We start from the raw sequence: 24,188 nt of genomic DNA, 5'->3' as shown, positions 1-24,188 counted from the left end.
CCCCAACCAGGACTAGAACCCGGTGTGCCGGCAATGCAGGCAGAGGATTAGCCTAGTGAGCAGCAGCGCCAGCCTCAAATATATGTATTTTAAGTGGAACCTGCCATTTCCTTAAAACCTTACCTTCCCGGCATAGTCATTGGCCTAGGGATGAGCAGTTAATTCAGGTATCTAGCTTCCTTGGCTATAGTGGATTGTCTACAGATGGGCATCTAATCTAAACTGTGCCAATGAGAGAACTTCCACTCTCCAGGATTTTAAAATTCATGAGAAAGGACCTACAATTACCAGGTAATTCTATAATTTGGGGATGAAATCCAGATATGTAACAAATCAAGACTATTGATTCAGAGGTTCTTTGTGGGCCACACACTCTATAAGAGTCTTAAGGGGTGTTGATCCTGTCCTTTGTAGGCATGGAACAATCATAAGGAAAGCTAACTTTCTCTGCTCCTTCAACATCACTGATCCTATGTTGAACTTTTTGGCAAGTAATCAGAGATAGGAAGCCATGACAAATCTAGAGCATCTGAATTTGTATCTTACAGAGTCACATATAATTAAAGGTCAACATTGCTAAAATTTTCCAAAGATTGACAGAGAAATGGTGGCCAACATACTTTTTACCTTTTTCTTTTCTGCTAACTTAAGAGATAAAAGCCTTAAAATTATGAATATGGGGATATAAACATTCCAAAATCCAGCTCAAATTAAACCCATCAAAAAAACTAACACACTGGAAACCTTTTCAGGATCCCCAAATGGTCAAATTACAGTAGAAGTATATTATACAACAAGAAAACACCAGACATGTTTATTGTATGGTAGCCAAGATCCAGATGTGACTATCATGCACTTGAAACGTAATGAGTCCTAATTGAAATATGCTATAAAACAATAGATCCTGAACTCCAAAGACTTCATATATATCAGATCTAGCTAGCTGGGCTGTTCTATCACAGGAAAACTCATACCTAAAAAGAAGTCTCAAAGCTTTCTGAACTGGGTCACTTACACTGGAGTTCTTCAAGGAACAACCACTCAGTCAGGAAAGGTTTGAAGAAAAGGTCCGATCTTGAGACTTCATAGGAAAATCAGAGTATACTGTAATGGAACATGACTCATGGTGGCACATGACCTCCCTCTTGAGTGTGGCCTTGCCAAGGGGTTCATTTGGAGAGCTAGGTTGATTAGGTCCTTTGTTCTGTCTTGTGGAGCCAGGTCAAGATCCCAAAAAAAAAAAAAAAAAAAAAAAAAAACCAACTCACTATGTCTGCCTTGTTATAGCCAGACAGCATCCTAGAGAGGATATAATCTGACTATCCAGATATTCTTTCACCACCTAATTTCTCAATATGTATGCTACCAGGTAATGAGAGCCACCTAGCAGTGGCACAGGCTGATCTTGTTGAAACAAATAATCTTTTTGGCCACAGCTCCCACTCCAGCTAGCTTTTTATTAACCTCCACAATTCAGGAAGGGAGTAAAGGGGGTAAAATGCTACCTATAATATTATTCATTCAGCCTATAGCATATATACATCAGGAATATTCCAGCAAGTTATCAGTAAATTATTGGATCAGTACAGAATGGTTTAAAAATATGACCCAGCTATATTCTGCTTACCAGAAACTCACTGATCTATAAGGACACACATAAACTGAAAGTGAAAGGATAGTCTGAGACATTCCATGCAAATGGAACCCAAAAGAAAGCAAGAGTAGCCACACTTTTATCAGATAAAATAGACTTAAAATCAAAAGTTGTAAAAAAAGACAAGGAATGTCATCATAAAATGATCAAGGGTTCAATCCAGCAAGAGGCAATACATTCTAAAAATATATGCACCCAATATTGGAGCACCAAAATATATAAAACAAATATTAATAGACTTAAAGGGAGAGAGAGTCCAATACAATAACAGTAGGGCACTTTAACCTCTCACTTTTAAAATGGAGGCTGAGAGGAAATCAACAAGTAAAGAGCAGATTCAAATTCAATTGAATCTAACAGATATTTACAGAATATTTGATACAACAATTGCAGAATACACAATCTTCTAGCAAAATATGTAACATTCTCCAGGGCAGGTCATATGGCAGGTCATAAGAAAAGTATCAAAAATTTTTAAAGAATAGAAAATTATATCAAATACCTTTTCTGACCTCAATGCAATAAATCCATAATGAAAGCTACCCACATACATAGAAAATAAACAACTTACTCCTGAACAATCAATTGATCCAGAAAAAAATTAAGAAGGAAAATTTAAAATTTCTTGAAATGGTTGGAAATGGAAATACAACAAACCAAAACCTATGAGATGTAGGATAAGCAATACTAACAGGAAGTTTATAACAATCAATGATTATGTAAAAAAGAAGAAAGATCTCAAATAAACAACTTATCACTGCACCTTAAGGACTTAGAAAAATGAGAACAAATCAAACCCTACCGTAGTAGAAAAAGGGAAGTAATAAAACTCAGAGAAGAAACAAATAAATATGCATTTAAAAAACTATATCAAAAAATCAATAAAATGAAGAGCTGGTTCATTGAAAAGATAAGCAAAATTGGCAAGTCCTGAGCTAGACTTAAAAAAAGAGAGGCCGGTGCCGCGGCTCACTAGGCTAATCCTTCACCTGCGGCGCTGGCACCCTTGGTTCTAGTCCCGGTTGGGGCGCCGGATTCTGTCCTGGTTGCTCCTCTTCCAGTCCAGCTCTCTGCTGTGGCCAGGAAGTGCAGTGGAGGATGGCCCAAGTGCTTGGGCCCTGCACCCACATGGGAGACCAGGATAAGCACCTGGCTCCTGGCTTCAGATCGGCGCAGCGCGCCGGCTGTAGCAGCCATCTGGGGGGTGAACCAACGGAAAAGGAAGACCTTTCTCTCTGTCTCTCTCTCTCACTGTCTGACTCTGCCTGTCAAGAGAGAGAGAGAGAAGATTTAAAGAGATAAAAAAGGGAGAATTATAACGGAACCCATAGAAGTAAAAAGGATTATTACAAGTTATTATGAGCAAGTATGGGGCAACAAATCAAGTATAGGGCAACAAATTTGATAACCTAGAAAAATGGACAAATCTCTGAACACATATACTTTATCAAGACTGAATCATGAGGAAATAGAATATCTTAACAGACCAATAATGAGTTGCAAAATTGAAGCATTAATAAAAACCTCCAATCACAGAAAATTCAAGGATCAGATGATCTTACTGCTGAATTCTACCAGATATTTAAAGAAGAATAAGGGACAGGTATCTGGCACTGTGGTTAAGATGCCACTTGGGATGCCCACATCCCACGTCAGAGTACCTGGGTTTGAATCCTGGCTTTGCTTCTGAATCCAGTTTCCTGTAAATTACCACCCTGGGATGCAGAGGTGATAGCTAAGTACTTGGATCTATCTAGACACCCTAGAAGTAAACTGACACATCTACAACCAAACTGATCTATGACAAATTTGCTAAAAACATACATTGGAAAAGGATAGTTTTTTCAATAAATTGTGCTGGCAAAATTGTATATCCACAGAATGCAGAATAATTAACCTAGACCCCTATCTCAGAATGAATTAAAGATCTAAATGTAAGACATTTAGGGGCAGGCATTGTGGCCCTTGGCTCCTGGCTTCAGATTGGCTCAGCTCTGGCTGTTGCAGCCATTTGGGGAGTGAACCAGCAAATGGAAGACCTCTTACTCGGTGTCTCCCTCTCTCTGTCTGTAACTCTTCCTCTCAAATAAATAAAACAAATCTTTAAAAAAAAGTCTGCCTCACAAAGGAAACAATCAACAGAGTGAAGAGACAACATACAGAATGGGAGAAAATACTTGCAAGTTATACATCTGACAAGGAATTAATAACCAGAATATATAAGAAACTCAAGCAATTCAATAGCACAACAACCATATAATCCAATTTAAAAATGGTCAATACAGGGACTGGTGCTGTGGCATAGTGTGTAACATTGCTGCCTGAAGTGCCAGCATCTTATATGGGTGCTGATTTGAGTCCCAGCTGCTCCACTTCTGATCTAGCTCTCTGTTATGGTCTGGGAAAGCAGTAGAAGATGGCCCAGGTCCTTGGGCCCCTGCACCCACATGGGAGACCCAGAAGAAGCTCCTGGCTCCTGGATTTGGATAGGCACAGCTCCAGTTGTTGTGGCTATTTGTGCAGTGAACCAGCAGATGAAAGATATTTCACCTCTCTCTTGCTCTCTCTCTCTACCTCTGTCTTTCAGATGAATTAATAAATCTTTTAAAAAATGGTCAGTACATTTATTTATTTATTTATTTAATTTATTTAATTTATTTATTTATTTATTTTGACAGGCAGAGTGGACAGTGAGAGAGAGAGACAGAGAGAAAGGTCTTCCTTTGCCGTTGGTTCACCCTCCAATGGCCGCCGCTGCTGATCCGATGGCAGGAGCCAGGAGCCAGGTGCTTTTCCTGGTCTCCCATGGGGTGCAGGGCCCAAGCACCTGGGCCATCCTCCACTGCACTCCCTGGCCACAGCAGAGGGCTGGCCTGGAAGAGGGGCAACCGGGACAGAATCCGGTGCCCCAACCGGGACTAGAACCCGGTGTGTCGGCGCTGCAAGGCGGAGGATTAGCCTAGTGAGCCGCGGCGCCGGCCTATGGTCAGTACATTTAAGTAGATATTTCCCAAAGGAAAACCTACAAATGGCCAATAAGTGCATGAAAAAATGTTCAACATCATTAATCATCAAGGAAATACAAATCAAAACTTCAATGAGATATCATCTTGCCCCAGTTAGACTAAAGTTTGATAACCAAAGTTATCAAAAAGATGAAAGATATAAGTATTGGTAAGAATATGGAGAAAAAGAACCTTGTATATTGTCAATGGGAATGTAAATTAGTATAGCTGTTGTGGAAAGCAGTATGGAGTTTCCTCAAAAACTAAAAGTAGAACTACCATATGGCCCAGCAATTCCACTGCTGGGTATATATACAAGGGAAATTAAATCTGTCAAAGAGACATCTGCACGATTCACAATAGCCAAGAAAGGGAAACAACTCGTGTCCATCCATTGATCACTGGATCAAGAAAATGTGGTATAAACACAATGGAATATTACTCATGAAATTTTGTCATTTTTAGCAACATGGATGGAATTAGAGGTTATTATGTTAAGTGAAATAATTCAAGCACACAAACAAGAATCCCATTATTTCACTTATTTGTGGATCCTAAAGAATAAAAGGTGACCTGACAGAAGGTAAAAGTACAAGAGGCTGGGCAGGGAAAAGAGAGGGAGATATCAGATAAGGTTGATTAACAGGTCCTAAGTTATAATTACATAAGAGTAAGATGTTCTAGAGGTCTATTGCACAGTAGGGCAATGATAGATAATATATATTTCTCTATAAAAAAGAAAAAAATGGAAAGGATTTTGAATGTTTTCATCAAAAAGAAATGTTAAATGTTGGAAAAGAGAGATATTTTTACCTTGATTGGACATTATGCAGTGTGTACAAGTATCAAAACATTACATGATAGCCCATAAATAGGTAGACTTTTTATGTATTGCTTAAAAATAATTTTTTACATTTCAAAAAAAGAAAAAAAATGAGTTTTTTTCCTTACTGATTTTAGAGGCACTTTATATAGTCTGAATATAAATCTTTTGGCAGATGTAAATATTTGTGTGTCTTCTTCCAGTAATTTATGACTTGAATTTTCACTGTCAATGATATATATTTTTAATAAACAGAAATTCTTAGTTAATGAAGCACAATTTATCAATTTTAAAAATCAGTTGTCCATTTTTACTTTCTAGCACTATAATTTCTTAACATACAAAATACAAAGTATTTTTAGAAAAAGTACTACTTTTTAACATTCTTTACACAACAACAGTCTGAGTCTGTGGCATGTTAATGCAGTCGAGAGGCAAAACATACTAAATTTTGCAAATTCTACCTCCCATAAAAAGTCTTTCAGAAAAGGACCTTACGTGTTATTATAAAAATACCAACCTCTTGTGGGATTAGAGAACCATGAGAGCATATTAACTGCACTGGTGGCTTGGGAGTGTTCTGTGCTGCTAGTTCCCAAGACTGGCATCCGGATGATCGAATTAATTCTCCTCAAAGATTGGTGAGCATAGTGAAGTCTGAGGTAGACTTTGATACCTTAAATTTTGTGAATATTATTCATATATTCTTATCTACTTAGTCTCTTGATTTTTGAAAAGATTTCACCTGCAGTAAAATATTATAGATACAAAATATAAATGCATGTCTGAAAGAGAATTCTCTTAAATAAATATATAGTATGCAGGTAGATGAAGCAGAAAACTATGAGGTTTCTCAGCTGAAAGGAATATTTGAATAACCATTGAAATGGGAATCTTAAAGTAACAGGAAAGTGGCTAAAAACTCTCTTAGAGTGCCAAACAGGGAAACTAAAAACTCCTTTGTGGTGCTGGCCCTGTCACCTGAAGCTCAGCCGCCCACCCCATGTCAAAAAATAAAAGGACTGAGTGTAGAAGAAAACAGAACCTTCAAGATTGAAATATTTTTGGAGACAAAAGATATGTTTCTACTAAAAGATATGGACAAGGTTGCTCACAAACAAGAAGGCATTACTGCTATGTCAGTAAAAGAAGTCCTCCGAAGTTTAGTTGATGATGGTATGCTTGTGCGAGGGTTGGAATGTCTAATTGGGCTTTTCCCAATGAAGCTATGCATGACAAGGAAATCTAAGTTGGAGGTTATGGAATCTCAGTTGTCTGAGGGAAACCAGAAGCATGCAAACCTACAGAAAAACATTTAGAAAGCTAAAACTGGCTGACATGAGATGGAAGAACAAACCATGATAGCCAAAGAAAAGGGGGGGGGGGACAAAGCGGGTGGAAATAGAAAAATACTAAGAATGTGACCCACAAGTTGTAGAAGAAATACATCAAGCAAATAAAGAAGCTGCTAACAGGTGGATTGGTAACATGTTTGCAATAAAATCTTGAGCCAAAAGAAAATCTGTATTGAAAGAAAATAAAATTGATAAAAATTTTGGAATCCCAGAAGTCTGTATCTTATGTAGAATCTATTAGTGACAATAAGCTTGATATGTTTGAGTGTGTAATGGGACTAGAAAGGACACTTTTATCCTTTCTTGCTTTAGGAGCTGAATATGATGATCAGACCAGCCAAAGGGAGAAAGAAGATGATAAAATCTTTCCTGGTGAGAGTCATACCTATGTCTGGCAGGTCCTGAAAGAAAATGGTCCAATGGCCTCTGACCCACCATGTCTCACCTACTCATATCTTTCTCATGTGGACTTGGTGAAAGACCTGAATTCAGGTCTGATTGGAGCCTTGCTGGTATGTAGAGAAGGTAAGTGTAAAAAGCATATGATTTTGTTCAATAACCCTAAAGGTCTGTGGGGATGGGGATTGTTAGGAGCTACAAGTGATTGTTTTCATCATCCAACTGTAACGCCAACCACAGATTTTCTTTCTGACAATGGGGTGCAGGATTGAAAGTCAAAGATTAGGGTTGAAGACTCAGCTCTGTGATTTGGTCAAACTATATAAATTCCCCTAACCTTGGTTTTCAGTGTGTGGTTTATCATTTCTAGCTTTGTTTGTAAATATTAAATAAAATAATTTTTGTTAGAAAAAAAGCATATGATTGAGATGAAAAAGGCAGATAAGTATAAGCAACTGGATATATTCATAACAGTATTTGTGTTCTTTCACCAGAAAGAGGCTTCTTTCTCCTAGCATCATGTTCATGGAAAGTAGACTAATTTCTGAGAGAAAAGGTTTTCTATTCTATGTGACCACAATGACCTCTAATCTTGTGTCAAGAGCAGCCAATTCCATAATTAGGTTTCTGCTTGCAAAACATTGATATTTTCCACTTCAAATCTGTTAGATGTCTTATTAGTTATTTCTATTGCTGTCTTCCTTTTGCGAATTTTGGACTAGGTTCCTTGGGAGCTTCACGGAGGTGAGCACAGCCGTGTGTACAATCAATAGCATAAAGACTGATTCGGGTGGTTAGTTTCTCATCTGTAAACCAAAAGTATATAAAAATATGAGAAAAGTAGACATTTATTTATATTTAATACAATATTTTAATATTGTTTAATTCAAGTCTTTTTTAATTATAGATTAACAGCATAAACTAAATTAAGAAGCATGTTTTGTATAATTTGTTTTTATTCTTATTTCTTTATAAGGGTGATATCAACTTCAGTGACATTTTCTTGTTCCAGCTACAATTTAGTTGCTTATAACAATAATCACTTATTATTTTTTACAGTTTTGTGGGTCTCATGAAATTTGTAAGTGTCTTGTCTTAGTGGCCTTTTTCAAGGTGTTTCCTGAAGTTATACTCAAAAAGTGGCTAAGATCATCCCTGTATTAGTCAGGTTTTTATTACTATAGCAAAATATTGGAGGCAAGATGCTTGAAAAATGAAAAAAGGTTCAATTTCATTCAACAATCTGGAAGTACAAAATTGAGGGGCTGCATCTGATGATAACTTTTTTATGGCAGAGTCCAGAAGCATCCAGAGCATCACATGGTGAGAGACAGAGAGAGAGTGTTTGTGTTCTCCCTCTCTCTCTCTCCTTCTCTCCTTCTCTCTCTCTCTCTCTCTCTCTCTCTCTCTCTCTCTCTCATTATAAAGCCACCAGGATTCAATTGCCAAACATGCAGAGAAACAGGAAGTCTCATACACAGAGATAACTTGGCAATTGACCTCAAGCAATGGAAACTTATCTTTGCATAAAAACATGTATACAACTGTTTGTGGCAGTTTTATTCATAATCGATCAAACTGTCAACACCTAAATGTTAAACAAACTGTGGTACATCCAAAACATGGAATACTACTCAGCAACAAAACAAGATGAAGTAATTCGGCTTCTTGAACCTCTATGTTTGTTAAGTCATAAACTTACTATATGATAATTAAAGATAAAATAAAAATAATCAGACTTTTCAGGCAGTTTCCTATGTATTCTACAATTTTAAATTTGTATGGGTTAAAGCATTGAAGTTCTTTGAAAGCCAGAAAGGTTGCATGAATGTGAGAGGTTAAGTCCAGTCACCCCTTGTTAGCTCTTGCTAAGCCATTGGGACGCAAATGGTTTTACTCTGCACCTGATAAAATTGGGCTCAAGCAAACCAACCCTGAGTTTGCCAGCTTGACTCTGCCTTTTACAGCTCCTTGCCAGGTACTATGGGTCTTTCAGAATAGGCGGCCCTGTCCCAGGTACAGAGCATAGGGCAGTAGGGGCGGGGTGGGGAGAGGAAGGCTGAAGCCTTAACTTTACTATGCTGTCCTTTCTACAAAATGTGATTCCTATCTTGATCAGCTGTGTGTGCACCGTCTTTGGAAAGTGCCTGGATCTTAACCTTAATAGCCCTCATCTGAAGCTTTGTGACTGAGCTTTAAATTGAGGTTGTTTTCCTGTGTCAAAGTGCTTTAACTTAGTGAAGAATGGAATATTTCATTTGTATTGACAAGGTCTCAAACATTTCTAACAGGTTATGATTGCAGAGAACAAGAGTCTGTGCAGTTGCCAGTGTGTCCTTGAGTGTTGTTAACCTTGCAGCTTTCTCTGCATCTCCTATTGCAGCATGTATTTGTTACTTTCTTAATCAAAGGAAATTTTTATTTCTAAGCAGACAGGGTACAAGAGAGACATTCTTTCTCAAAATCTCCCAATCAAATTAATATGATACTTACAAAGACAAATTCAGCAATTAAATCATAAAGCAAGCTCAGTTATCACCAAAAACTTTAAAAATAGAAACATATACTCACTGGAAATGTGGGTGTACATGTTTAATCTGGACAGTTGTATTTCAGCTGTAACTTTTGTTTATTTATAGTTGCAGGAGTATAAAAAAGTTACAAAAGAAATAGGAGTTCTTTGAACTAATTACACATAGGCACATTTTCCATAATTTTTTTCTTTTTCTGTTATAATGTGTATGTGATTATATGGGCTTGTATTTTGCACATCTTTTCAATTTCATTCTTTAATAATTTGCGTTAATCTATTGTGCAAAAGTAGTGGTTTACAACAAATTTGAAATTTAAGTAGATAACATTTTATCCCACGTACTTTTAGAAAGACTGATATTGGAGACCTAATAGAGAAACAGTGTTATGGCAAAGTTAAGAAGAGACAAAAAACTCAATTTGCAAAACAAAAAAATTCAATTTGCGCTTATGCTCAAGCAGTTGTTGAAGGATGTCTCCTCCTAGAGGCAATTTCCTGTAATAGGATTTTAAAGTAGAACATAAAATTCTCACTTCTTTTTCAGGGAGTCTGGCCAAAGAAACAACACAGATCTTGCATGAATTTGTACTTCTTTTTGCTGTATTTGATGAAGGTTCGTGAACTTCAAAATGAATTTTGTGTCTGTTTCCTAAAATGAAAATAATAACCTGAAACTTACAAATGCATGCTGCATATAGGTACAATTACTGTGTGTCAATGAAAATATTATATGTAAGTAAAATTGAAATAATAACATTTTTGACAGCATTGTTGTGAGGATTGAGCAATAAGTGATTTTTTAAGTAATATAGAACACTATGGAGCACAGTGTAGGCCCTCAATACTGCTAGTACTTCTGCCCCTCCTCTTTCTACACAATTATTGACAACATCATGATCTTCTCCTCTCCCAATATATCCACCTACACTGCCGCCTTCTTAATGTCACCTCTCCTAACATTCTACTTTCACTACAGCAGATAGAGGAAGTTGACCAAAGCATGTACCTGGTCTTGTCCCCTAGTCCTACAACTCTTCAGTTTGACCTCTGACATTTCCAGCCTCAGTGAGCTCCTATTCCTGCCTTACCTTTCATCTAGACCTTTGCTTAGGTAGGTTCGTCTTTACAAAGAGCCAATCCTCTCCTTTCCTTATTTCATCCCTCCTGCTCCTTAATTGCCTCTCCCAGGATGATCTCCAGTCCAGTTTATCTGCCCATTTTCTACATTTCCACATCATTTTGAGCGTGTTCCTTATCATGCCATATCATTCTTGTCTATTTATTTAATGTTTATCTTCTTTGACTTCATATCTTTTTCGCTTCAACTTCCTTCTCTGCTCCTGTCACAGCCCACTGTCACATATCCTGTACCACTCTGTGTTGTAGTGGTCAGTTTATTTATCTGTCTATTCAGGCTAGAGTGGAAACCGCATGAAGGCAGCAACTGTGTCCTCTCAGTCATCAGTGCTGCTCTTAGCAATCCTCAGTAAATGTGTTTCAATGACAGAATAAATGAATCTGAAAATGGCTAATGAAACTTAGGAGAATTGCCTAGCAGCTGAGTGCTTCAGCGAGTACCTCCATGCAAAGGGGTAGCTTCAAGAAGCAACTTTCCAATAATATTTGCAGTGCTTGTTAATTTCAGAGAGGACAGTTGGGAAGCTTTCAGATTGCTGGGGTTTCATTACCACAGGGACAGGTACTGATAAACCATTGTTTCCTAGGAAGATTTACATCTGCTTCCTTTGAATAAATCTGCTAATAAATAAAAGTAAACCCTCTTGGTTCCCACTGAACTCTTCCTTCCAGTTATTACTTGTCATTATCCCTCCCCTTCTATTTTCATGGATGAAATATGAGGGAGGACACTTCAAAAAGCTCATATAAAAATGGAATTAAAAGATAAGTTCACTTTGGTACAAACAATTTTTGAAATCCATGTACAGTTTTTTAGAATACATATTTTCTGAAAACTTTTTGAAGACCCCTCCACAGGAAGAGAGAATCAGTTTGAACAAGGCATATCTGCCTTTCACTAATTGTCTTCTCCTTCACTGACAAAAATGCTTAAAGGTGTGAGCCATCTTTGCCCCAGTGCAGAGCTAAACTGTTTTTTGCTCCCTCTCTCATCAGGAAAAACTTGGCACTCAGGAACTCCAGCTATGGATTCTGCATCTGCTCAGGCATGGCCTAAAATGCACACAGTCAATGGCTATGTCAACAGGTCTCTGCCAGGTATGTAGTGCAGGTTCAGCGATCCTTAGGTTTTTCTGAGTTCAACACCAGAGATATTCTCTCCAGCTCTCAGACAGCTCTGCACTCCAGAGGAAAGCTCACTAAATCCTGGCCTCTTAGGGCTCTTAAGGTATAGTGGACAATTCTTCTTTCAGGCATCTGAAAATGAAGGTTGCTCATGTACACAGAGATCATAATCAGATTTATTTTTCTTTGTGCTGAAAATATAAATGACCAATCAAGGGTGAAATGATACTTAAGGAGACCTTGAAATATGAAAGGGATATGCCAAGGTAAATAAAATAATAATCCTAGAGGAAAAAGCAGTAATGCTTGTAACAGAGCTTCTCAAAAGCTCTGATGAGATTTTTCATAAGATTCAAGAAGGTACTATATCCATAAATTGACAATAGGATTTTATGAAAAGTTACATCAATAAAATGACAATAGGATTTTTTAAGGACTTTTTTATTTATTTGAGAGGTAAAGTTACAGTTAGTGAGAGGGAGAGACAGAAAGGTTTTCCTTCCGTTGGTTCACTCTTCAAATGGCCACCACAGCCAGAGCTGTGCCGATCCGAAGCCAGGAGCCAGGAGCTTCTTCTAGGTCTCCCACATGGGTGCAGGGGCCCAAGGACTTGGGCCATCTTCTACTGCTTTCCCAGGATACAGCAGAGAGCTGGATTGGAAGAGGAGCAGCCAGGACTAGAACCGGCTCCCATATGGGTTGCTGGCACTACAGGTGGGGAATTAATCTACTGTGCCATGGCGCTGGCCCTGACAATAGGATTTTATGAAAAACAATCAATACAATAATCTGCTGATAAAAATCAGAAATACTATTGTGTAGTGGATTAAGCTACAACCTGTGATGCCAACATCCCATATGGGCACGTATTTGAGTCTCAGCTGTTCTACTTCTGATCCAACCCACTGCTAATGGCCTGAGAAAGCAACAGAAGATATCCCATGTTCTTGGGCCCCTGTATCCACATGGGAGACATGGAGGAAGCTCCTGGATTCTGGCTCTGGCCTGGCCCATCCCTGGCATCTCTCTCTCTCTGGCACCTCTCTCTCTCTCTCTCTCTCTCCCCAACTCTGCCTTTCAAATAAATAAATAAATCTTGAAAAAGAAAGAAATGCAATTGTCAAATTAAAAACTCAATAGAAGGTAGGTAAAATACAGAAAATCTCCCATAAAGTAAAACAAAAATAAAAGAGCTTGAGAATATATCTTAAAACAGACTTAAAAATTAAACAGAGGTGGGCATTTGGCCTAGTGGATAAGATGCTGGTTAAAATGCCTGTGTCCCACACTGGGGTGCCTGGGTTTGAGTCTTGGCTCTGTGTCCTGATTCCAACTTCCTGCTAATTCACACCTTAGAAGGCAGCAGGTGATGACTCAAGGAATTTGACTCCTGACACCCACGTGGAAGACCTGGATTGAGTTCCTGGCTCCTGAAGGTGTCAGCTGGGCCCAGCCCGGCCCAGCCCAAGCTGTTGCAGGCATTTGGAGAGTGAATGAATGGCTAGGAGAGTGCTCTTCTTTCTCTCTCTACCCCTGTGTGTGTGTGTACCTCTTAAATAAAATAAAATAATTTTTTAAAAATGATAGAATTAAAATGTCCATAATTAGAAGACACGTGTGCTCATATTAAAATTTCCCATGAGAATAAATAAATAACAAAAAGATCTCCAAAATTATCATTGTGGCATTTCAAACACAGCACAAAGAGAAGATACTTAAAGTTTCTCCTCAGAGAAATAGGTGATGTGCAAAGGAACAGGAATTAAACTGACAATTTGTAGTCAAACTATGAATCAGCTTTGGGGGAAGAATAAAAATATTTTTAGAAATGAGAGGCCTTAGAAGCCACTGGATATATACTACAGAGCATATGAAGCATATGGAATAATCAGGAATGAGAGAATAATGATGGATGAGGAGAGATACTTTCTTCTCATTTTCTGCATTTTCTAGTAATTCCAGAATTAATGTGCATAATTTTAGAATTAGGAAAAACAATTGTGATTATATATATTTTTATTTAATTGACATTAAAATTATATCTATTTATGGGGCATCATGGGCTTTTTTGATACATGTGCACATTTATAATGTTCAATTCAGGGGAAGCATATCTATCTCCTTAGACATGGTGAAAACATTCAAAATCCTTTCTTGTACCTTTTTTGATAGACAAATATACATCACATTGCTATTAACTGTAGTGACCCTACTATGCAATAGAATACCAGAGCTGCTTTCTCTGATCTGTGACTTAGTACTCCTTAACCAACCTTTATTCATCCTTCCCTCTCTCCCTCCCTCCCTCAGACACACACAAACACACACACACACACACACACTCCTCAGCCTCTGGTAACCCTCATTGTACTCTTAACTTGTATGAGATCATTTTTTAAGATATGAAATCATGCAGCACTTGTCTTTCTGCACGTGGATTTAATATATTTAAACATAAAAGTCCTTCCTATCACATAGCTTGTAGTATAATGGAGAGACAGATAGTAATCAATTAACTATAATAATAAACACAAAAATTATGAAATAGCAATTACCATGAAGGAATACATAATTCTCTGAAAGTGAATAAAAGGAATCTAACCTAGATTGGGGAATCAGAGAAGGCATCTCTGAGGAAAACGCTACTTTAATGAGGTTTGAAACAGGGTTGGTAACAGGGAAGTGAGGCTATGTGAGATGAGATTGGAGAGGGATCAAGAATCAAAATAATCAGGGCCTTTTAGCCCTTAATGGAGAATTTTGACATTACATTAAATGACAGCCTCTGACAAGTTTAGAGTGGAGGATATTACAATCAGATCTGAAATGCAAAAATATTGTACCAGTTTCCTTGTGAGTAAAGACTTGAAAGGGAATAAGACCAGATGTGGAAAGACCAATGAAGTTATTTCAGTGGTTTAGACAAGGTATAATGATAGCTTGGATTAAGGTGGTGGTATTGTTGATTATGAAAATATATATATTCAAAAATTTTAAAAGCCAAAATAGGAGACAGCTGTCAGCAGTTTGCAGTGTGGGAACTAAACTTACAGCTGCATGCATTATTAATTATATTGCCTATGGTTGATATTATATAGGTTATAAGAGTTGAGAATCGGGCCAGCGCCGTGGCTCACTAGGCTAATCCTCTGCCTTGCGGCGCCGGCACCCCAGGTTCTAGTCCCGGTCGGGGCGCTGGATTCTGTCCCGGTTGCCCCTCTTCCAGGCCAGCTCTCTGCTGTGGCCAGGGAATGCAGTGGAGGATGGCCCAAGTACTTGGGCCCTGCGCCCCATAGGAGACCAGGATAAGTACCTGGCTCCTGCCATCGGATCAGCGTGGTGCGCCGGCCGAAGCACGCCGGCCGCAGCGGCCATTGGAGGGTGAACCAATGGCAAAAGGAAGACCTTTCTCTCTGTCTCTCTCTCTCACTGTCCACTCTGCCTGTCAAAAATAAATAAATAAATAAATAAAGAGTTGAGAATTGTGACAAGGATAACTCTTACTTGCAAATTTGGTTTTAGAAATGTGGATTTTTATGAGATATCCAGGTGGAGATGTTGAGAAGGTAATTGTATACATCTGAAGTTCCATGAGAAGTCAGGAAAGAAATAGAAAAAGGAGCAGTCTGAACATTACAGGAACAAGATCTAAAATAATGTTGGCTGAAAGACCAAGGGGAGAGAATTTCAAGAAGGAATGTCTCTTGGTTACCTTGGTAAGAGCTGTTGGTTTAATAGCCCCAATTTCCTTGGGTAAGTTTCTTTACAAGTCAAAGTAATAAAATTTCAAATGTTCTACCTCATAGTCATAGCTGTCCTGTTCTTACTTTGCAGGTCTGATTGGATGCCACAGAAAACAGGTGTACTGGCATGTGATTGGAATGGGCACCACCCCTGAAGTACATTCAATATTCCTTGAAGGTCACACATTTCTTGTGAGGAATCATCGTCAGGCTTCCTTGGAGATCTCACCAATAACTTTCCTCACTGCTGAGACACTCTTGATGGACCTTGGACAGTTTTTACTTTTTTGTCATATCTCTTCACATCAACATGGTAATGTCTTGGATCTCAAACATGAGTATTGTAAATATTCATCTCTACTTTTATGGAATTTACTGGATGTGTACAGGGGGTAGTGTGTTGCAGAAGATGCCATTTATAGAATTAAATTTTATGTTGAATGTCAGAAGGTATTAGTATTCATAGTGACTATGGATTTCTAGTTAAATGCTACTGATAAAGGAAGGCAGAGTGGTTTAGAGATGAATGAGGTAGGGAAAATACTATGGAGAGGGGGACTTTAGGTTGCAGTTGAAGAGGTGTGCGTCAGAAATCTAGGGAAAAAGAACACTGCCTATGTTTCAATTGTAAGAGCTTCAGGATATCAGTAGTGATGTCCAGAGCAGTAAATAGCAAATACAGGGGATAGCATAGTGTTCGGTATGAAACACAGACAGCTGAGGTGCTTCTTAGCTACCTGGTAGGCAATAAGAGGAACCTGGAAAACTAAGAGTATATCAAGAGATAGTGGATGCTGGAAGAAACATCAGAGCAGAACTTTGTCAGCATATGTGAGGCATCACATAAGGTTTTTAAGGATTACATGGGGCCAGCGCTGTGGTGTGGCAGGTGAAGCAGCCACCTGCGGTGCCAGCATCCCATATGACTGCTGGTACGAGTCCCGGCTGCTCCACTTCCAATCTCACTCTCTGCTGTGGCCTGGGAAAGCAGTGGAAGATGGCCCAAGTCCTTGGGCCCCTGCACCCATGTGGGAGACCTGGAAGAAGATCCTGGCTCCTGGCTTTGGATCAGCCCAGCTCCAGCTGTTGCTGTCAGTTGGGGAGTGAACCAGCGGATGGAAGCCCTCTCTCTCTTTCTCTGACTCTCTTTCTCTCTGTGTAACTCTTTCAACTAAATAAAATAAATCTTAAAAAAAAAAAAAAGAAAACAGCAAGTGACACATGACAACCCACATACTGATAAAAAAAAAAAAGGACTACATGATGAGGGTTTTGCAAAGGGTCAAAGGCCTTATGAAAGCTAATCTGGGTAATGGTATCTACAGTTCAAATTATTGTTAATGTGACTTCATTTGTAGCTACCAGCTGTGCAAATTCAGATCACATCATCATTTCACCCCCATCTTTCTTCATGTGCATTTACTTGACTAACTCTTAATCTCAGAGCATTCTAATATCCCTGTTTCTCCACTCCTCTTTTATGATCATTGAAGGCTGTCAGAGCCAATTTATGATATATCACAGACTGGGTAACTTGTAATGTACTTAAATTTATTGGTTCACAGTTCTGGAGGCTGTGAAGTCCAATATCAAGATGCTGGCATCTGGTAAGGGCCTTCTTGCTCTCATAACGTGGCAGAAAGGCAAAGAAAGGGAAAGAGAAAACAAAAACAGAAAGCACACTCCCAAGATCAAAAAAAAAAAAAACTTTCTCCACAGATAATAGTATTAGTCTGTTCATGAGGGTGGAGTATCTGATTTTCAATCTGTTACATATTTATGGGACTTTGTCAAGACATGAGGGCACAAAGATTGTCATACTCAATGACAATGGCCTGAGACGTGTGAATAAGAAGTTGCTGCAGTAACAAAAATCCTGAAGATTGGTCACTGTCCACTTTGAGCCTGATTCAGTTTAAAAAGAGATTATTGTTTCTTTTGTTTTATGCTTTTTGCAGCTTCTCTACCCTAATTTGAATCCTCATTTTCCAGAAAAATGCTTCATATTATTGGGCCTCAGATGAAACCTTTTATTTTTTTAAAAAAAATTTGTTGAAAAAAAATATTTGTTGAAAATTTAATTGACATATAATACTTGTATATTTTATGGGATACAGTGCTATACCTCAACACATATACACAACATAAACCAATCAAACTATGTAACTAACATTCCCACAAAATTCTTCATTTTTATATCCATATTGTATTATGTTTAAGGACCAGTTGCTTGTGGTTCACAAAATCTTCATTGTTCCCCATAATCCAGTTAACAGATCTCTCATCATAGATGTATGAGGAGTCTTCAAATGGCTCATGTAATATGTGTATTATGAAACAATTATGCATGGATTTCAAATTTTTTTAAATAAAATTAAACTTTTAAAAATATTTATTGATTTTCATTTTGTTTCAAAAAGAGAGAGAGGGGCAAGTGCTGTGGTGTAGTGGGTAAAGCCACCACCTACCGTGCCAGCATCCCATATGGGTGTTGGTTCGAGTCCCAGCTGCTCCTCTTCAAATCCAGCTCTCTACTATGGCCTGGGAAGGCAGTAGAAGATGACCCAAGTCCTTGGGCCCCTGCACTGGAGTGGGAGACCCAGAAGAAGCTCCTGGCTCCTGGCTTCATATCAGCCCAGCTCTGGCCATTGTGGCCATTTGGGGAGTGAACCAGTGCATGTAAGACCTCTCACTCTGCCTCTGCCTCTCTGTAGTTTTACCTTTCAAATAAATAAATAAATTTCTAAAAAAAAAATAGAAAGGGAGAGAGAAAGAGAAAGAGAAAGAGAGAGAGAGAGAGAGAGAGAGAGAGAACCTTCCCATCTACTGGTTCACTCTCCAAATTCCTACAACAGCCAGAGCTGGACCCAGGCTGAAGCCAGGAACTGGGAAATCCATGGGTCTCCCATGTTGGGTGGCAGGGACCCAAGTACCTGAGCCATCACCCACTGCTTTCCAGGGTGCACATTAGCAGGAAGCTACATCAGAAATGGAGGAAGCAAGACTTGAACCAAGTTTTCCAGTATGGAAAGCAGGCATCACAAGCAGCAGTTTAACTACTTGTGCCAAATGCCTGCCCAGAAACTCATTTTTAAATTCTATTCTTCCATTAAATTTTTGAAGTACCCTCATACTTGTTATTCAAAATAGCATATTACCTTAAAACATATAGCATTTTTTTAATTTTAAGTTTCATTTTTCATGTATTTATGACATTATAATGTGTCTTGAAATTTATACCTACCTGCATATTTCCTGATAAGATGTTATCAATTATTTTTAAGAGATAAAGAAGTCAGAAATGGACATTTCAAGATTTGATTTATTGTTTATAGCCCTTGTGTATACTCCTGAGGAACAGTAGTTTTTCTTTCTTTTTTAAAAAAGATTTATTTATTTTATTTGAGAGTCAGAGACAGGAGAGAGAGAGAGAGATTTTCTTCCAGTAGTTCACTCCCCAAATGGCTGCAATGGCGGGAGCTGAGCCGAGCCGAAGCCACGAGCCAGGAGTTTCTTTCAGGTCTCCCATGCGAGTGCAGGGGTCCAAGCACTTGGTCCATCTTCTACTGCTTTTCCAGGCCATATCAGAGAGCTGGATCAGAAGTGGAGCAGCCGGAACTGGAACTGGCACCCACATGGGATGCTAGCACTGCAGGAGGTAGCTTTACCCACTACGCCACAGCACTAGCCCTGAACAGTAATTTTTCTACCTACTACTTGTTGGATTCTTTATTTAGTGGAGTTAGGTTTAGCTTGTGATTATAAAGTAAATTGAATGTAAAAACAAGAAAGGAAGAAGGAATGAGGGAAGGTTGGGTGGGAAATATAATTATGTTTTTAAAACTGTATATGAAAGATGTGAAATTTTTCCCTTTATATAAATTTTAAAAATTTAAAATAAAATAAAAAATAAGTTAAAGCCAGAAATCTAACTTTGTTTGGCTTATGTGACTCCAGATGGCATGGAAGCTTATATCAAAGTTGATAAATGCCCAGAGGAACCCCAACTGCGGATGAAAAATCATGAAGAAGAAGAATATTATGATGATGATGTTAAGGATTCTGAAATGGATGTGTTCAGGTTTGATGATGACAACTCTGCTTCCTATATCCAAATTCGCTCAGTTGCCAAGAAACACCCTAAAACTTGGATACATTATATTGCTGCTGAAGAGGAGGACTGGGACTATGCACCTTCAGTTGCCACACCTGATGACAGGTAAGCACCCTTTGACTTCTGGTACTATCTCTTCTCTTTACTCAAAAGGTTCTTCCAAGATATTCAAACCAACAAATCAGTAAAAGTTAGGCACAAGTATGGAATCAAATGGCAAGGGCATTAACATATTCAGAGATTGACACAGTTAAACATCAGCAATGCATTCTTCTCACTCCTTGCCTTGATCAAATCATATAGCTATTTTACAGTTGGATTTTATCCTACCTAGAGTTTTCCATCCCAATGTCTCAACTTTTTTTTCTGCCACATAGAAGTTATCAAAGTCAGTATTTGAATAATGGTCCTCAGCGGATTGGTAGAAAGTACAAAAAGGTCCGATTTATGGCATACACAGATGAAACATTCAAGACTCGTGAAACTATGCAATATGAATCAGGAATCTTGGGACCATTACTTTATGGAGAAGTTGGAGACACACTGTTGGTAAGTTGAAGTGTTTTGAGTTTTGAAATACTACATAATTCAGCTTTGTCTGCAATAGACATAACCTTTTAAAAATTATAAATGTTAGACAAATGTTGATGGTACTTTCAAATATGAATATATTTGGGGAGTAAATTTGCATCCAATGTCTGCAATGTCCAGGACTAAGCCAGGCCAAAGCCAGAAGCCAGGAGCTTCATCCAGGTCTCCCACAAGAGTACAGGGGCCCAAGCATTTGGACCATCCTCTGCTGCTTTCTCAGGTGCAATACCAGGTAGCTGGATCAGAAGTGGAGTAACTGGGACTCAAACCGGTCCCCATAGAGGATGCTAGCATTGCAGGTGGCTGAAACATTTTTTTTATGGGAAAGAGCCTTTAGGAGAAACCTAAGTTTCTGAATGAGCAATTTCATGAAAATAGCACTTTGAATTTTAGCTAGGCTTGACTTCCTATATTGCTGATGCATACAGGCAGCTTTTGTTTTTCTGGCGATAGGTCACAATTTTCTTGCTGATTCCAGTTGTCTTAGGACTTGATATTACATCTAATTTTTACTCTCAGATTATATTTAAGAATCAAGCAAGCCGGCCATATAACATCTACCCACATGGAATCACTGATGTCAGTCCTCTGCACTCAGGAAGATTGTCAAAAGGTAAGTATTCTTGCTGACACTCAACTATCACACAGCCTATTCAACTGGCATCTCTCCACTGCAACTAATACAAGTGTCCTAAAGTCTTGAGGCTGATTGCTTTGGCATATAAAGTCATATTTTTTTTCTCTGAATATAATTGTTGGCTGCCTCCATACTTTTGAAATCTAGTAATCTCTTTTGCATTTTAAAATTTATTTTAAGATTTAGTGATTTTTTTAACATTTTGCCACATGTACTTCATATGTAGATATATATGTACACATATATCATAAAGTGAGGAAAAATGGGTATATTGTCATGTAGATGGTATAATTATGAAGACATTATTTATAGCTATCTATATACCAAATAATGGGACATCCACACAATTTTTATGCTCTATGTATATTAACTTCTACATATAAGAGAAAATGTGATATTTGTCTTTTTGAATCTTGTTTCACAGCATAAAGATCTCCAATTCTATCCATTTTGTTGCAAATGTCAAGATTTCTTTGTTTTTATTGCTGAGTAATATCCCATTATATATATATATGTATGTCATATTTTCCTTATCCAGTCATCAGTTAATGGACAACTAGGTTCATTACATATCCTTGTTATTATGAGTTGAGCTGCTATAAACATAGGAGTATTCATATGTTGATTTCACTTGCTTTGGATATATTCCCAGGAGTAAGATGGCTGGGTCATACAGTAGAACCATTTTTAGTTTTTTTGAGGAATCTCCATACTATTTTCCATAATGGTTGTGTTAATTCGTATTCCCACCAACAGTGTATTAGTGCTCCCTTTTCTCTACAACCTCGCCAACACTTGTAATTTTTTGATATTTGGTTAAAAGCCACTCTAATTGGAGTGAGGTGATACTTCATTGTGGTGTTTATTTGCGTTTCCCTAGTGGTTAGTAATCCTGAGTGGTTTTTTTTTCATGTGTTTGTTAGCCATTTGTACATCTTTCTTTGAAAAATATCTATTCATATTCTTGATCATTTCTTAACTGGATTTTTTGTTTTGTTGTTAAGTTTCTCGAGCTCTTTATATATTCTATTTTTTTTTTTTTTAGCTGTTCATATGTCACCATATTTTTTTTAACTTTTATTTAATGAATATAAATTTCCAAAGTACAGCTTATGGATTACAATGGCTTCCCCCCCATAACGTCCCTCCCACCCGCAACCCTCCCCTCTCCCACTCCCTCTCCCCTTCCATTCACATCAAGATTCATTTTCGATTCTCTTTATGTCACCATATTTTTATTTTTATTTTTTATTTTTTTTTATCTTTTATTTAATGAATATAAATTTCCAAAGTACGACTCATGGGTTACAATGGCTTTCCCCCCCATACCGTCCCTCCCACCCACAACCCTCCCCTTTCCCACTCCCTCTCCCCTTCCATTCACATCAAGATTCATTTTTGATTATCTTAATATACAGAAGATCAGCTTAGGTCGGAGAACTCAGAGGGCTTCCATAGCCTTGGAAACTCATGACTGGTGCATAGGGAGATTATTGATGCCATAAACAGGAGTGTCAGTTTGTAAAGTCAACAACAGGAGTCACTGTGCACTTACTCCTCATGTAGGATCTCTGTCCTTAGTGTGCTGTGCACTGGGGCTTAATGCTATAACGAGTACTCAAACAGTTTATTTCACTTTGTGTTTCTATGGGGGTGCAAACGATTGAAATCTTTACTTAATGTACACTAAACTGATCTTCTGTAAAAAAAAAAAAAAAAAAAAAAGAAATTATCAATTCCCAACTTGACTCTCACTGAGATTAAACATGACAATAGGTCTGATCTGATTTAATCATGATTTAAAAAAAAATCATCTATTATTTTTCACTTTATGTTTCTGTGTGGGAACAAACTGTTGAAATCCTTACTTAAGGTATACTAAGCTGATCTTCTGTATATATTCTAGATGTTAATCCTTTATTAGATGCATGCTTCACAAAATTTTCTCTCATTCTGTCAGTTGTCTCTTCACTTTGTTAGTTGTTTCCTTTGCCATGCAGAATCTTCTTAGCTTGATGTAATCCCATTTGTCTATTTTTGCTTTTACTACCTGTGATTTTGGAGTCTTATCCAAAAAAATCTTTCCTTATGCTGATGTCTTGCATTGTTTTCCCTAAATTTTCTTCTAGCAATTTGATATCTTCAGGAATTGGGTTTAGACCCTTGATACATTTTGATTTGATTTTTTTGTATAAGGTGTAAGGTAGAGGTCTTGTTTCCAAGTACTGCATCTGGAGATCCGATTTTCTCAACACCACTTGTTGAAGAGTATGTCCTTTATCCAGGGTGTGATTTTAGCTCATTTGTCAAAGATTAGTTGTTTGAAGGTGCATGGATTTATTTCGGGGGTTTCTATTCTGTTCCATTGATCAGCATGTCTATTTTTTAGATCAATTTTTTAACATTTTATTTCAGAACAGTTTTAAATTTACAAAACAAAATTGTGAGGTAGTAACATAAAGAATTCACATATGCCCCTCATTCCGTTTCCCCTACTAACATCTCATGTTACTATATTGGTCACAATTAATGAATGGATCAGCTTTGCTCAGTATTAACTTCATGAGTCAATACCTAAGACTTCTCACTTTCTTCCAGAAAAAACCTGCAGGAGACCTAGATGTGTAACTAGGAATTGGAGAATTTTATGCTGGCAGAGCCATTGATCATTGCAAGACATGAACTAATGAACAAAAGCTTCTGTTTTTAGTCATAAGGAGGAATACAATTCTGAACCACAATTTATTAGATTTCATGGAATGAAACTTGAGTTGTCTGTAGTGATGGCCAACTTATCTTCCTCATCAAGCAAGCCATTGTTTCAGGTTCTGCTTTTTTGGGAACCAGTCTAACACACTCAAATAACTATATACCTTAACAAATATTCTGATAACCAGGAAAGAGTAAGGCATTACTAGATTTAAGTGATTTGTGTGTGTGTGTGTTGAGTGCATTCTACTATATTTTATTCTTTTTAAAACTGATACCATTTGAGGCCCGCACTGCGGCTCACTAGGCTAATCCTCCGCCTGCGGCGCCGGTACTCCAGGTTCTGGTCCCGGTTGGGGTGCT

At 38.0% G+C, this 24,188-nt stretch overlaps 1 protein-coding gene and 1 pseudogene across 7 annotated transcripts in view; both read left to right on the top strand.

Annotated features, from left to right (window-relative positions):
* F8 (coagulation factor VIII) overlaps window positions 1-24,188 on the top strand; it is a 151,594-nt gene that overhangs the window by 20,853 nt on the left and 106,553 nt on the right. For all 7 annotated transcript variants that reach the window (XR_016227546.1, XR_001792396.4, XR_016227545.1 and 4 more), the window contains 7 exon segments: window positions 7,150-7,362; window positions 10,314-10,382; window positions 11,903-12,004; window positions 15,866-16,087; window positions 19,732-19,993; window positions 20,266-20,437; window positions 20,999-21,092. Coding sequence is in view for 4 of the 7 variants with exons in the window: in XM_070066324.2 (XP_069922425.1) it covers window positions 7,150-7,362; window positions 10,314-10,382; window positions 11,903-12,004; window positions 15,866-16,087; window positions 19,732-19,993; window positions 20,266-20,437; window positions 20,999-21,092 (1,134 nt within the window). In the remaining 3 variants the exon portion in view is untranslated.
* LOC103345412 (meiotic nuclear division protein 1 homolog pseudogene) lies at window positions 1,356-7,078 on the top strand (annotated as a pseudogene).

The sequence above is a fragment of the Oryctolagus cuniculus genome, chromosome X, assembly GCF_051225735.1.
Source record: "Oryctolagus cuniculus isolate XC-2025 breed Fujian yellow rabbit chromosome X, ASM5122573v1, whole genome shotgun sequence".
Classification (NCBI taxonomy): Eukaryota; Metazoa; Chordata; class Mammalia; order Lagomorpha; family Leporidae; genus Oryctolagus; species Oryctolagus cuniculus.
Note: the sequence above shows the minus strand (reverse complement) of the source record. Positions and strands in the feature narration are given on the sequence as shown.